Source organism: Chanos chanos, chromosome 9, assembly GCF_902362185.1.
Source record: "Chanos chanos chromosome 9, fChaCha1.1, whole genome shotgun sequence".
In the NCBI taxonomy this organism is placed as follows: domain Eukaryota; kingdom Metazoa; phylum Chordata; class Actinopteri; order Gonorynchiformes; family Chanidae; genus Chanos; species Chanos chanos.
The window spans coordinates 15,001,168-15,017,238 of NC_044503.1; the positions used below are offsets into that span (position 1 = coordinate 15,001,168).

At 39.3% G+C, this 16,071-nt stretch overlaps 1 protein-coding gene across 1 annotated transcript in view; it reads right to left on the bottom strand.

The window, feature by feature from the left end:
- Positions 1 to 864: 864 nt before the first annotated feature.
- The window catches only part of ajap1 (adherens junctions associated protein 1), a 61,070-nt gene continuing 45,863 nt past the window's right edge, over positions 865 to 16,071 (bottom strand). Inside the window, exons 3-6 of the mRNA XM_030785243.1 lie at positions 12,550 to 13,295; positions 1,873 to 1,960; positions 1,317 to 1,559; positions 865 to 937 (exon numbers count right to left, since the gene is read on the bottom strand). Of these exons, the coding sequence (XP_030641103.1) occupies positions 865 to 937; positions 1,317 to 1,559; positions 1,873 to 1,960; positions 12,550 to 13,295 (1,150 nt within the window). The remainder of the gene's footprint in view (positions 938 to 1,316; positions 1,560 to 1,872; positions 1,961 to 12,549; positions 13,296 to 16,071) is intronic.

Here is a 16,071-nt window from a genome sequence, read left to right on the forward strand (position 1 = left end):
AAACATAGTCAAATACATATTTTGCACTGTCTATACAAAAAAAAAAAAAAAGAATGTTTGTTCGATCTAGGGAAACTGTTACTGAAATGACTGGACATTGCGTCCGCAATATTCCATGGAAAATCGTGGACGAGTTCCTTTTGTACATATTGTGGCACATTGCGGCGATATTGGCACATTACTCATAGTCTGTTCGGCTCCGGCCGAAAGCAGCCCATCAGATTCTGGTCTCCAAAATGTTTTGCGACGTAGTTTCTCTTCAGCACACCCACACACACAAGTAATATATATAGAATATATTAACTAAGTATTTCTCTAAATTACCATTAGGTCTATGGAAAATAATTTTGGAGTTGGCATCTGTAGCACTGCTCTCTTTGCATTCAGTTTAGAAAAATAAATATCTTCATTCCATGTCTAGAGAGATCCCGTTTTTTCTTCTTTTCTATTTTTTTTTTTTTTTTTTACAAAATCAATTGTTTTTTTCTGTTTATGTAATTGCTTGGTTCACTTGATTTAAGGGTTTTCCAATGGGATCCTAGAACAGAAAAATAAAAAATAATTAGGACATAGCAGGAGTTACAAGCATTTACAGTTACACTTCCTCATTAACACTAGTTCGAAGCTTCCTGCAATACGCTTTCCAAGGACATTCAATCTAAAAATGTTTCATTTAAAATTATCTGGGTCTAAAGCAACCAGAAGGTCTAGTAGAACTGTGTAGTAAAAACATTTTTAAGAAAACATACTACAAACCAGCATGGACTCGCAGACTTATATAGGATAGACTTAAGATGCTTTGAAGGGGACATACCAGGGCACAAATTCAAAAAGTCGGCTCAACCCACAGGTGGTGAAAGGAGCTCAGCAGGAGATCTCAAACCATTTATCGGACACAAAGGCCACTGGGATTAGCTGCCTTTCTGTGGGCGATGGTCTGGATTAAACAAAGGACAGTGAGTGGAATTTAACACAGGGGTTCTTGTTGCCAACTTACTGAATTAAGCCAATATGTTATGGGAGCAAAAAGACTGATTCTGCCAAAAACTGATAAAGCAACTGATCTGGCTTAGCTAAGCTACTTTCTGTAATCATTCGTTCATGCAACATTAGTTTTGCAGGTGTTATTGACGGGCACACACACACACACACACTCACTAATAAAATGTTTACTAATAAAATTCAATGTTATGATCCAAATAACAGCTTTTCACAAGAGATTAGAGAACGCTGACTGAAGAGTAAATAATGTTTGTAAATAAAAGACATGTGTTTATTGAAATGATATCATGAAAACTGACATCTGAAAATCGTACCTATTTCCATTGTAAGCGGTCTTATACATTGGAGTGTGCTGGATCATCTCGTCTGTGTAGACAGAGACAGCGGGCCGGACACACTCGTGCGAGCACTGTAAACTGTCGTTGTAGGCGCTGAAGATGTCCATCTTGCTTGGCACGCGTGCCGGTGTGAAATCCGTCAGGTTTTGGCAGCTCTCCTCCTGCTGGTTGATCTTCCGCTGATGGCTACTGTGGCGGCCATTGCCAGACTGCGCACAGCTACAAAAACACGCACCAAAAACAAAAAACCACCATAAAATCATACCTTGCACCCTTTCAACAGGTACTATAGATCATTAGAGAAATGCACAGTATGCATAGATATATAGACAGAGGCAGACAGACACAGACAAGTATTAGATACAGCACTACTTCAATACATCTTACATCTTATTGGATAAATGCACAATACAAACAGACAGATAGATAGATAGATAGATAGATAGATAGATAGATAGATACAGATAGACAAACAGACAAAGACCAGCATTAGTGTGACGCTACACACATGGAGGAACGGAATCTTTCCTACCAGTTTTTAAGGACTAGTGTAGTTATCAAGGCGGCTATGACCATTATCAGGGACACAGTGATGGTGATAATCTGGTGAACAGCTAGCCCTGCAAAGAGATCAGACAGAAGAGCAGCACATCATTAGTCTAGCACTTAAAATGGTCATACTTCTCATCTGTTATGCTCCCCAGCCGGTTTCCTACAGTCAGAAATGCAGCAGGTAAACAAAGGAAGCAGAGCAGTGCAGGGATAGATGGAGACACAGAGACAAGAACACAAGGGAAGGAACACAACCACATGGTCGCCACACATGTAGGTGTAAAACTAATGGAAAGTCATGGAAAGTTCATGTTAGAGATGTATGTCTCTTGGGTATTCACCTTAAAACAAACATAATGGTCAATAACACTTAAATATAGAGAATTATAAGTCAGGGGCACACTCAGGAAAAAAAAAAAAAACAACAACAGCTGTGAGGGGTGGATTCCTGGAATTTAAATATGCACACCAAGTAAAGTCCACAACTTCCTGTGAGGTAGATAAGACTGAGAGAGGTAAAGGAGATAGCAAAAAGCATCCAATGAATATTAAGGGGGCTCTCGGCTATAAACACAACAGTTTGGTGAGAGATGTTGTGTTATCGGGCTCTGCATTAATGTGGACTAATCTTTGTACAGGTGGTTTGGAGGTGATAGGCTGCAACACGGATTATGGAAGTCAGTCTGGGTGGAGAAGAATTTTTTAAAAAATATTTAACCACAGACATCGATGACCAAAAAAAAAATCACCATGTGTTCACTCAAGGCCCTAATATCTATGCAATTCTATGGTAACTTACTCATTACTTATGCAGGTATGCTAAGCTTAAAATACCTACTTGAATTGTGTGTAATTGCATTGTGTTGAGTAGGTAAGCAGTGTACAGAGTAAGTAGTATGAAGGCTTTATTTTATCTGAAGCTGAAATTGAAACTCCCCCATCCCCTCTCTCTATCTCTCTCTCTATCTCTTTTTCCTTTTTTTGTCTACCTGGGTAGACAGGCCTTGAACTGTGTGTTTACTGTGTGATAGAGGTTACTGTCAAAAGGATAAGAAAACAACACAGATTTATAGTGACTTGCGGTGACCGCTGACTGAGTTATCTGTGTTGTATCTTTTCCGCAAAATGAACGAAGGAAAAGGTTACGAGAGTTTCATGTCATCTGATTTTGAATTTCCTTCTCACAGAGATAAAAATAAATAGCTGTGACTGAATGGAACAAGTTTGTGTTTCATATTAGTTACTGATTTATGTTTTAATAAGTTTTGGAGTTTTGGAGTTATTGTTCCAACCCAGCTGTTTAAATTATTCAGTGAAAGAAGCTATCCATCATTTCACAGGCAGGTATAATAAAACTTCATCAGAAAAGCATTTTCGGTGTACATCCAAGATGTTTACATCTGAGATGGTGCCAACTCTAATAAGCACAGCTGTGAGTTTTTGTCAGTTAAAAAAAAATGGCTTATTTTGCAATAAATGTCGAACACCGCTTTATGGTTGCTGGTCTGGTTTGGTGTGGTGCTACAGCATGCAACAGAGACACCAAACTCTATTGTTAACTTCTAAGACCTACTGAGGAAATGAGTTCTCACATTCTGACCAGCAAAGTAATCTCTAAGCACACTCTTTCACACACGTACACACACAGACACACAGTAAAAGGCAAAGTATGTGTCAGCAGTGAGGATTAGTCATATGAAGTGGGGGAGAGATGTTGTAGTTGTGTGTGTGTGTGTGTGTGCCACTGACACACACAGCATCTGGGACCAGTCTGGATGATTAAAAAAAACACGCCTTCCAGGGATAACGCAGTAAAGCTCAGTGACTCTCAGCTCTGCGATCAGGGACCCTGCGAATGTGTGAGTGTATTCATCTCCAGCAATCCCTCAGATTAACATGGCTTAACAGAACAATCTCGGCAAGCATTTCTCCTAACTGTTTGCGCGAGGGTTGCGTCGAGGGGGAAGTGCTCTTTGGATGACATGTAAAGTTGGATGTATCAGACATTTCACAGTTTCTTTCAGTGAATTCTACAATTAATTCATTCTTTCAAAGCATAAACAACCAGCCTTGACTATACAGCACGACAAATTCTCTTAGAAATTCATGAAATTCACTTAGGTTTATATAATCCACAAGACTAAGCCTGTAGTCACCAGAGTAAATCCACCTGTGAAAGGGCGTGAGAGTAGCATGTAGCCATCAGGGACACATACTACAAGGACACGGTCCTGAAAGAGCCTTGTTAATGTTGTTTTCCCAGTGTACCAAGAGGCCAATTTCTCTTTAAGGCGGTCAAAACCATACAAGCATCCATTTGCTTCATACTAATGTAGTTAAGAGCTATCCTGACTGCTTAGCCGGCACATTGATTTCCTTCTATGCATATCTATTCGACCAACTTCACTTCCTTGTCAGAATTCCTAGAGTTGGCCTTGCTTTAAAATAATGGTGACCAAGCCTCCAGTGCTTGCTTTCTCATATCAGTGGTTTATTTGTGTTTCTGAAAAGCTATTTGCATATCTACCCGGGCACTGGCACAATATATATAATGCATCTGTTTATGATTCATCTGTGGGATTTCATGATTTCAGCCATTTCGCCCACAACCATGATCGATATTCAAACTCTCCATGGTTACTGTAACTGTACGTGCTCTTGGCTATTTTTTTTAAAAAAAGGTTCTTTATAAGCAGTTACATCTCTGAAATGAAGAGATGAAAAAACTCTTGGGGATTTATCATAAAAGATATGATTTTTGCAGTCTTTTCTGATATGTGGCACAACATTCTAGAGAAGGATTTTTCACAAGGTTTCTGTCCCAGGGACCCATAAGACAGCATGTCTTTCGGTCTAGCAAAACCCAACTGATTTCAGGTGTCTATCTGTCTTGCCTTGGCTCTTCAATACTTGAATAAGGAATGATTTTACAGAGCTAGATACAAACTGTTTGGGAGGATTGGATTTAAGCACCCACTGTAAAATAGATGTAAAGACTGTTTAGAACATTTTTGACAGAGCGCTGAAACTGCATCACAGTTGCCAGAACCTTGAAGGGTTTCAGGAATCAACTAGCTTGTGACAGGACCTGACGAATCTGTTTGTACTATTGAAGCCTCATTTCTAACCCTGACACATTTGGTCAAATGGGAAACATACTGGCCCATCATTTTTGAACTTGAGAAGAAAGAGTCAAACCAATTTCCATCAAGAAGTGTCGCAAAATGAGGGAAAAAAAAAAAAACGTACACAACCTGGCACAGTAATTCTAAACCAATCCGTCCAGTCACCTTGCTTTGGAAGAACTAGGCTGTGGATTGTTTGGATGGCATTTTTCTAATTTTAGGAGGACAAAAGACCACATATCTCTGTGAAAGAGATAAGAGATGCAAAGAGAAAGAGAGACAGAGATGGCATCCAAGTCTCCCCAAATGCAAAGCACATTGTTCTCACCTTTAAAAACATTTGGCAAGCTCATCACACTAAGAATGAGCTTGTCATCCATGTAATTAACGCTCGACTCCGAAGCATGTTCTGCATGCCAAGGAAAAAAAAAAAAAACCCCGACAACATTCTGTTACTAGCAAACATCAGTATTCAAGGTTAAAATGTTCAAGTGTGCCACAAATCCGTCCCAGTTCTGCTGAAACATTACAGACTGGACCCTTGGCTACGGAGCTTAAGGACATTAGAGTTTGAGCAGGGAATTGGTCACCCAAATGTACCATTAGTGGAAGCTGGGTCAACCACTCTTCTCTATTACATACGTCTCTGCAGGTCTGCAGGGTGACAAAAATAACAGTCACTGTAGCTCTTAAAACAGACTGTGGTGAGACGTAACTATTATTATTGCTGTTATTATTATTATTATTATTATTATTATTATTATTTATTAATTTATTTTTATGATCATTATTGTAGTTGTTGAACATTTTCATTTCTACCCCATTCAACACTGCAGATTATTAAAAGTATGCTACAAAGAATACTCTGGTCACCGGCCATAATGAATCTTCTGAACCTATACGACAGTGTTTGATCAGTCTCACTTATTTCTCGTCTTAGGTTGTAGACGTCTTCGTGTCTACTACATGCAACATTTTGACATCTCACAACTATTTCGGAAAAGAAAAAAAGAGGAGAAAAAAACATAAATCTTCCTGCTTGGTAGGAGGGTTTATACTTCCGCTTGTCTGTCACAGTATCCATGAAAAGTCCTTGATTCCTCTGTGGTGTTTTAAGCTCTGTAATAACACAGCTTGTGACACGCCGGAGCTCTAGAGACTTGTCTGGGATTATGAATCATCCCAAAATATTTCAAATTTTATGATTATTTTGCTTACAGCTCAAGTTTTTTGTTTTTTTTTCCAGCTCAAGGTGACTGTCACTTACTAAACATCGATTAGAGATTACACAACTGTATGCTGTATGGTGAGTCTGCTTAACATGACACAGGAAAAGTTAAGTTGCGCAAACTTGTGGGTGTTCACAGATATCCTTCATTGTTCAACTGTGCAAAGGCTAGGATCAAATTAAATTTAAACAGAATGTCAATCAACATTTATTTTATGCAGTGGCAAGTCAAACACAGTATCTGAGGTATTTTTTTCTCATTTACCCTGCCAGCAAGACCTATCACTCACAAAATGGTCAACTCAAAAGATCCTTCATTTACATGTTGGTCATTTGCTGGACAGACATCCTAACTGACCATTCACAAACTGCTTTTGAGGGTATGCCCCACCCACAAATCAAACAAAAGCTTCACTGACAAAACAGTTAAATTTAAATGTAACTAATATTGTAGTCTTCAAACCTAATGCTATTTCAAGGTTAGCAATGTTGGTGAATGTAAATTAGCGTATTCCATTCAATATGTATATGCATTCAGACATCATATTCACAAGAATGAAGAAAAGTTGTTTGCATTTGTACTAAACAGATACCCGTTTTCATGGACATATTCTTTGTTTTGCATTTAGTATTATATATCCAGAACTTTCACAATATCTCACTGTGCTAAAGGAACAGTGTGATGCATTCAGTCTCTGATGAACGTTCTTCTTTTCACTGCAGTGTTTTCAACTCCGCTTTTCATCACAACGCAGACCGACATGAGACACGAGTCTCAGTTGTGAGAAATTTGGTGGATGAAACATTTAGTTTTCCGAATGTGATTCCTGCATTTCGTGCTGGAGTTATTCCATGCACTAAATCACGTGTCACGAAACCAGATCAGATCAGATTCAGATTTTTCTCTTTTAAATGAATAAATCACTTACTAAATTCATGCTCTTGAGTGCACTGCACCAATTTTATTTCACAGTTAAGGAGACACAGAGGATTTTCTATCATTTGCTTCATTCTTGTGGAGAACAATTGATATTTGTTTGTTTTCTCATGCCTCAAGGAATCAGACTGTGCGATGGATTTTTCTTTCTATCATGATTCCCACAGCGACATAACTCACAGTGACCACTCCATTTGTTTTTGGGAAAAAAGTCTAACCAACAACTCACCCACATACTTTAAGTGACTTGGATCTACTCCTTATTTATAGTCCATTAAACTTGGCAGGGAGAGACAGACAGAAAGGTTTTGGCCTTTGCCAAGATGTTAACCTCCAACTTCAGCACCTCCATCTTCATGTCCTTCCATGTCCTCCCATGCTTTCAACTGGCCTTCTACTTGGAGTCCTTTTATTAGGCCCCGTACAGCGATTGCCAGTTAACATGGATGTCAAAATGTCTTACTTGATTTCCACTGAGCCATGGCAATACAAAAAGCTAACTCTGGAATAAGGTGGCTTTGAATAGATGGACATAGTATGAGTGCAGAGAGTAGGGAGAGAAAGAGAGAGAGAGAGAGAGAGAGAGAGAGAGAGAGTGCTATACTCAACTTAATAAGATTGTATTACTTAACTGATAATTTAAGTTGCCCTGGCTACTGCTTCTTGATTTTTTCACATTCAGCATAGCTTATCACAGAATATTCACTTTTGTGCAAGAACGAATGGACCTATCTGTTCAGCACTATCACAGGAAACTGCATACAGCACTTTTGACATGGCAGTTAGACACTTTGACTTTAACTGTGGGTAATGCAGAGGAGGCTTTCTCCCGAAGCAAGGGTTTGGCTCACTACCATACTAAGCTTTTGACCAGGACATTTTGTTAAATTTTAAGAAATGGACTTGTAGCACACAAACTAAAAACAAAACCTTATCATTGTCTAACACCTGAGTTCCTCATATTTTATCCACTAAAAATGTACCAACCACTTGTCTGTTTGGATCTGATCACAATTATGATTAAGACTATTGACTATTCACAGCTGAAGTCATAATTTACAGGCATAATAGTTTACAGAGAATTAAATGCCATAGAGTAGCATGTCATGACAATGACAAAATTCATAGATGGCTACAAGCCTAATAAAAAAATTTAAAGAAGTATATTCCTGTTTTGATTATGCTGAATATTATGGGAAGTTTCTGATAACTAGTTCAGAGGCCTTGACTGAGTTATGTCTTGGGGGCAGACTGTGATCATGAATCCATTGGAACTAGACGATTGTGGAAACACGTTTAGCAGCATTTAGTGATATTTAATGGCATTTTTCTGCTATTGAAGCCCCTTGATGAAGCATAATATACTCCTTGCCTTAAGCCATTAAGATGTCACAAAATAATTCCACTACATTAACTACAAAATTTAATGAGATTCCTTTAAATTATTGTAGAACTTTCTTGAACATTAATTTTAACACAGTCCAGTTTAGATGGGCATAATTCCTGCATCTACTTATTAAGTGAAATGTTCAATTAACCTCTTGGCTTTGGAATGCGATAACAAGCCCTGAATGTCGACGAGCAGCAGGTTTTGCTGCAGTTTTAATCATCTCGTAGTCACGATGAGGTTGACAGCTCCATCTGTGAGGATCTGCAATGCTAACGTGTTCGCTAGCAACAATCCGCTTGCATCTGGAGGCCTAGGGGGCTAACACACACACACACACACACACACACATACACACTGTAGTCAGAGGATCGCTGAGTCATGCGCTGTGGACATCATTTCCTCACATTTGCATCAGGCATGAAGGGTTAGGAAAAGGGAGGGAAGGAATGTGTAGGCATTTGCCTGCTCAGTTTTTTTTCCTTTTTTTTCCTTTGAGGTACTTTGGGATATGGAACAGAAAGTTCATGGTAAAATTACATTTCTCTGAGATTTGTGTTACCTTAAGTCTTGTTGAAAGAGGAACAAAACGTGCCTGCAATCAGGATTTGGTGCCATGAAGTTATTCAGGGAAAAGAAGAACATTATGTTTATGATAGCTTCATGACGTGTAAAAAGCATGATGAAAACCACTGAATGACCATTTTCAGTTCCAAAGGGGTTGCACTTATGTACCTTATATTCCACAAAACTGCATCAGTAGTGATAGATGGTCAGGTAATTCATACTTTGCGATTTTAATTGACAGTATGTCCCTCTCAAAACCAAGCTGGAAACAGGCAGAGACATTCAGTGGATCCAGAAAATAGCAAGGCATGAATATTTACATACAGATGTCAGTCAGTAAACAGAACCAGGCAGGTTCTTGCCTTCAAATAAATATTTCAGTCACGCCGAGTCAGATACCATAAGTATACATGCATGATGATAAATGCATGCGTTTCTGCTGTAATGTAGTTTTTGTGTTCAGCGTCATTGTGACAGTGTTTTGAGTCACACTAGTGGCCACTACACTTTTGACCTCTGGAAGTCACTGAAAACTGAGGACAAACTCTGTGGTAGTCAATTCCACTTAAAACCACATAGTCTTAAAAGCTTTATCAAAACAAGGGGAAAAATGGCAAAGATGTCATAGAAAATTTTGTCACAGAAGCAACGTAGGAAAATGGGAACAGCTTCAAAGAGTTGCAGGTGGGTAATGCTACATGAAAAATACATTCAGTTTCAGTGTAGCTCTTCTCAGCCAAACTGTATTTGTTCTCAGACTTGTCATTCTGTATGCAGGACACTGTTACCTTGTCCTGCTTATTAATATCTCATTAACACAGAGGATCAGTTGATCTATTTGGCATCGTTGCTTACACCTTTAACAAATTATAGCGCCACGGATGGCCTTTTTACACTACATAGCATTATTTCCCGATGCTAGTTAGCATGCATCCTTTGTGCTCATGCCTCACAGTAGTTATTTTATCGTCAACTTGCACGTGAAATCCATTTTGATATAGATGCCACGGCTAACAGAGGTCCAGATCAACAAGGGATGCCAGCTGAATTTTAAAACAGGTAAAAATTCACCTTGATTCAGCTTTTGTTTAACAGGGAAGCTCCGTAATGCTCTCTGAGCTCTGATTATAGCTTGCCTGGAGGCAGCCGTGTAGGACACTGTTTTTATAACGTATATGAATTAATCATTCCAGCACATTGGCACCGCTTAATACTTTGAGATTTGAGATAATTCTGGTCTTGACATGAGATGCAAGACAGTACAGAAACGCTTGCAACCAAGCTTTGCATGCTTTTTTGAGACTTGGCTTGGATCTGAATTGACAAACAAGGTAACTTAAGACTTTGCTTGTCTCTGCTTCATTCTTTGTAGCTTATCATGACAGATCTTTAGATCTGGCATACAGATGGTTTACACATTAGACTTCAGCTAAATAGCTGTGTGTCTTATGTGTGTTCCTGAAGCATTTCAGTAACCTTACAGTGCAAGACACAGAATGAATCACAGCAAAAAAGGCCAGAAACTCAAGGTGATCTATATGTTTTTAATTATGAAGCTTTTGCTTCTCATCTCATCTGAGATTAAATAAGAAACAACAGAAGGGGAATGACTGAAGAGATCCTCGGAAAGAACTGCTCTTTCAAAGAACCCAAGACGTATTTGACTTAGGTTTATTTGATTCTTGTACCAAAAAAAACAAGAAACAAGAAGCAGTATTGCCGGCATTGAAAAATGGACTGGTATTAAAGACTAAGCCCTCTGCAGCTTTTTATTTTTTCTAACCTTCTTACTTAATCAGGAAAACATGTCCTCCATATGCATTAAGCCAATTTTTGAATTAACAGCCATTTAGTTCTTTCAAACAACAATTAAAATAGTACTAGGCTAATACTGAGTGATGTCTACGCATGTCTGTATTTTTTAATGATCCAATTAACTACCTTTTCACACAAAGGAGCCATTAAAAAACAAACTGAGCAGATTAACTCAGGAATTATGCTGTTTGCACATAAAGTGATCTTAAGTAATCAGCCTGATGCAGAATAAGTATTAATGTAAACCTCAGCTCAACTGCTGACTGACTCTATACCACTGCCTATTTGGAAATCCCTCTAACGTGCCTCTTACCATGGCTCTGCAGCTCATAAGAAACAGACACGAAAGCATGTAACACTCATTACTTAGTCGCTAGCACAAATTGACATCCACATAGGAGCGTAATTCCAAGACGCAGAGGATAAATGCGAATTTTCCCATTTGGCAAAGTCGATTAAAAACGGGCCGGATCATGGCTCGTATGCTGTTTATCATGAATCTGCTTTTATGGGAACCTTTTATAGTCAATTTGCCTCCTAGCTGATTTAATCAATGGTAGTCTAATTGCCTAAGCTGGTAAAATTAATGACCTAACAGCACTGCAATATAGAGGAAAAAAATTAACATGAGTAGCGTAGAAGTCATCTAGCTCACTAAAATTCAGGTAGATCATTTCACTACATGGTTTTGACACCCCCCCTCCCTCCCCCCGATAATAAAAAAGAAACGTTTCCAAGACAGAACTGGAGAATTATTGTATTGTGACAAAAATCAAGCAATAAAACATATTGTTCTGTGTAAGTGACTGGACAAGCACACTAATTGATCTACCGTGAGAAGGTGCAGAACATGCAGTTCCACAGACTGGCTACTCTTCGGTCTGAGCCAAAAGGCTAATAGCAGGTAGAATGGATGTAGGGGGGGACAAGCCCAGCTGCTGTCTAACACACCCCATGAGCACAACAGATTGCTGCCTTGTAGCAGATAAAAACCTCATGATTAGAAGTCTCCCTCTTGCTCAGGTACTCCCCTGTCCTCATAATCTCCTCCATGCTACATGCTGACTGCTGCTGGCTTGAGTGGTCACCAGGGTTTTAAGCTCTCAAGATCCTGTGGTGTAAACATTGTGTTTGCCAATTTTAGCCAGATGGCAGTATTTGTGTACATCAATTTTGTAATATCAAAAAAAAAAAAAAAAAAAAAAGTCAGTCTCGACAAAAACAAATAATTGTGGGTGATGTGTGTTTCTGTTTTCTGAAGCTTACCTCTCCTTCCATGAATTTTGGAGTTTGCATTTGTTGTTTTCCTCTTGCTTTTTCACATATTAATAACAAGCACAATATTGCGGTGAAAACTCGTGTAGTCAACAACTGACATCTTTTAAGATGTCAAAAACTCATCAACCCATGCAGTAACTTTGAAATAATTAATTCTTTGGAATTTATAAATTACCAGATTTGTGGACCAGGGTTGCTGATGCAACTTTCCGGAGCATTCTGGCTGTCTGACACTGACATAACACTTCTATTCTACGCTCTTTGCCAGCTCTGCTCAGAACAGTAGCAGAATCAGATAAGAATGATAAGAATTACTCTACCGGGTGTGTCCCCCATTGGCTTTGGTGGTTTGACGGTCACCCCAAAGCTCACACTCGGCTGGGTTGTGCTCAGCCTCCGGGGGTGCATGGTGGTTACCACAGCGTACGTCCTTTGGGGGTTCCCAGGGCTCCGTGTGGCGGTGGTAGTAGTAATGCTAGCTACAGTTGTAGTCAAGGCCTTCGTGGACATAGTGGTGTTGGGGACTATCTTAACCTCATCCTCGCCCTCGTCCTCGTCCCCTGTTGGTCCCCAGTCGATATATCCCTCCACGGTAGTGGTCCTGCTGTCCTGTGAGCTGTCATATCCGTCCCATTTCAACTGTCTCCTGGGGCGCGACAAAGACCTTACGGCGTCCACTTTGCTCTCCTCCAGGAAAGCTATCAGGTCCCCGTCACTGGAAGAGTACTTGGCCTGGCATTCCGGGCAAAGGTGCCGTTTCTGCAATGGCCGTCTGAGCCTCTGCCCTCTGAGTTTCAGACCCTTAACCACCTTGCCTGGCAACGGGACAGGATGTGTGACGCTACGGTGTAAGGTACCCAGAGTCCTCCAATGCTGTGAGCTGGGCGCATCTCTGTTAGGCACAGAGCCAGACCGGAGGCGTGGCACCGGTCTGGGCACCAGCTTGAGTGCCAACCCCTGACCCACAGGTGCGCACAAGGAGTAATTCGTGGTGAGGTGGATAACGGTGAGCAGAATCCATACACGACACCCCAAAAAGCTCCTGGGTCGCAGAGCGGGCATGGAACTGAAGGAAAAACAAAGCAAAGAGAAATATCTTTAATTATTACACCATACAGTACACAATTTACAATTCTCTCCTGGAATACCTCAAGGAATTTATCTCAAAGAGGAGGTAACTCCCACATTACTGAGTTTGAATGTAGAACAAGTCTTTTACTAATTAAGAGGAGTTTTTTTGGTTCTTATTTTCAGCAAGAGACGCAATATTGAATCCTTGCTTAGAACTGAGTTTCACAGTCTAGTGAGTTTTGCTTGAAGCACTGTTCTGCACTGTAAGTCACTAAACTCTGGTAAATTGAACTCCAATAGTAATTAGATTTGCACTTCCACCACACATCTGAGAGGTCAGGTATTAAATGAATGATTTAAAAAAAAAAAGGTTCTGTTGCTAATATTGTGGTTTTAATTATTTCCATCCCAGTAGCTCTTTGAATTTACTGCTGTTTTAATGTTCTCCATTAAATTTCACCATATACTTTTGATTTTACGATATATGCTTGTATATTCCAATGTCATGCCTTTTGTCATTTGTATACAGAATACACACCCATATACAACAATCCTTTTTTAAAGCCTTCGACTTCATAATGGATCATCTAAGAGTCTGGAATACAGTGTCATAAAATGACTGTTCTCATTAATGGAGTGATCCACAAACTGTTATCCAGCACACAGTACCTGAGGTAAATTCTGTCATTGAATTAAGTCATTCAGATTATGATGTGGCTTTTTGTACTCCAACCTGGAAAAATCTGACAGATCCACAATTTTGGTACTTAGCTTCTCTATTCCAGAGATAACTGAGGTAGTACTGCTTCATCTCGGCATCCTTTCATAAAGATTTCTCTCACAACTAATTTTTTAAGTATTAACTTTTAATTAAGCTTGATCCATGTGACTGTTTTACTTACAGGGATGTATTTGACTAGACACTGAAGGAAAGCACCATAAGATGTTAATGAACATGAGAATTTGACGCTGAGGAATAATTTAAGCAAATGAGAAAATGACAAAGAGGGCCCTTTCAAATCTATGAGATATAGAGATGGACCCTAAATTACATACACAACATTAAAAACTGTTAAGCCACTGACGTATTTGTGTCTGAATTATTCAGAGGCCATTGTTCAACAAATTACAGTCCTTGGTTTGATGAAATAGATATGCAGAACCACGCTGAGGGGAGAACCATATTATAATCTTGTCTTCTCGTTCTCTATCATTTATCCTGTGGCGCTTAACATCTCAATAGAATCCTGATGTTGGTCTAAGGTCTGATTTCAGACCATGACATTTGTAGAGAAATGTCCAGACTTCCTGCGTTTCCCACTGACTTCTTAATTACTTAAAGGAATCTGCCAGAGAGGGTTGCTGGCTATTCTCATCAGTCTCTTTCAACATGCTTTTTCAAGTCACTTCAAGACTGAATCTGACTGAATCTGATATCCTCTATGCCTAGCTGGTTGTCTCCATGCTTGTTATTACACAGAAACGAGTCAAGTCTCTGTGCTGTCAGATGCAGGGTTAAGGCCCTGTTTAAATTGTTCTGTATGAGAAAAGAAGTGTTATTGATTTAGAAAAGAAGCAACTTCATCAAGGGATATCTCTAATCTTTAACGTCCTTGGGCAATTCCAGTTCAAGCCACAAGCTAATTTAGAGGGATTACAGAGCAGAGCTAGTTGTGGGAGGTGTGGAGGTGTGGAGATCATACACAACTCTCCCTCTGTCTCTCTCTCTCTCTCTCTCTCTCTCTCTCTCTCACACACACACACACGAATAAACCCGAAGCAGTAAAGCGATCAGCATAACCATTGAAAGTACCAGGAATAATCAAGGCTGAGCATTAATGATGAATCGTTCGACTGTAGTGATCTTTCATGGAATGGTTACTGTTTGAAAAGATGGTAGATTGTTTTAGGGTTGGTCGAAAAAAATGTTTTTTATGAGTAATATAACAGTGCCTTCGGCTCTGTGGTGATTTTGAGGAATGGGTATCCCAAAACTACATCTCTAGTAAATAAGCTCATGAAATCTTCTGCTGTTTCCAGTCTCAACAACCTTTCACACACTTTTCTTTCATTTTCACAACTACAAATCTCAAATGAGACTTTTCAAAGACATGACTTTACACAAATCTCATGAGATTATTGAAGAACTGAATGCAACTCAAGCACAACTGGAGTTCCGTGTTTTCTCCAACGGCTGAATTTTTCATGACCTCAACACCAGTATGACTTCAAATAAACAAAACATCTCCTCTCACTAAAAAACATTCATGACAAAAGTCCCTTTGCAGAGACCACGTTGAACAGACATGACACAGCAGAAAGACCATGAGCCACCAGAATAAATCAAGGACGTTTCCAGTGAAATCTTGCAAGATGTTCGTGAGTGCTGGAAGAAAAAGTGTTTGAAAAATGCAATATAATATAAATCATTATATTTTACTCACTTCATTCTTAGCAGCTGTTCATATTATTGATCGGTATGAAACATCTTGTTAAAAAAAAAAATTAAATGGTATGTATTTTCTTACAGACACTATTCGCCACCGAGCTTTAACAGTATTAAAAGTGAAGCCCAAAAAATAAACTCCAACACCAAATGTCCTGCTTCAGTTGTCTGCCAGACATATCAGTACATTACAAGTGCTAAGTAAGATGGATTTTCCTGTTTTTTCCACCGAGAGCACTCTGCATTTTTCAAAGTCGTAGTGAGAATAGTTGATAAACTTTTGCAAAACAAGCTCAGCAAGGACAAGCTAGTTTTCAGAGAGCAT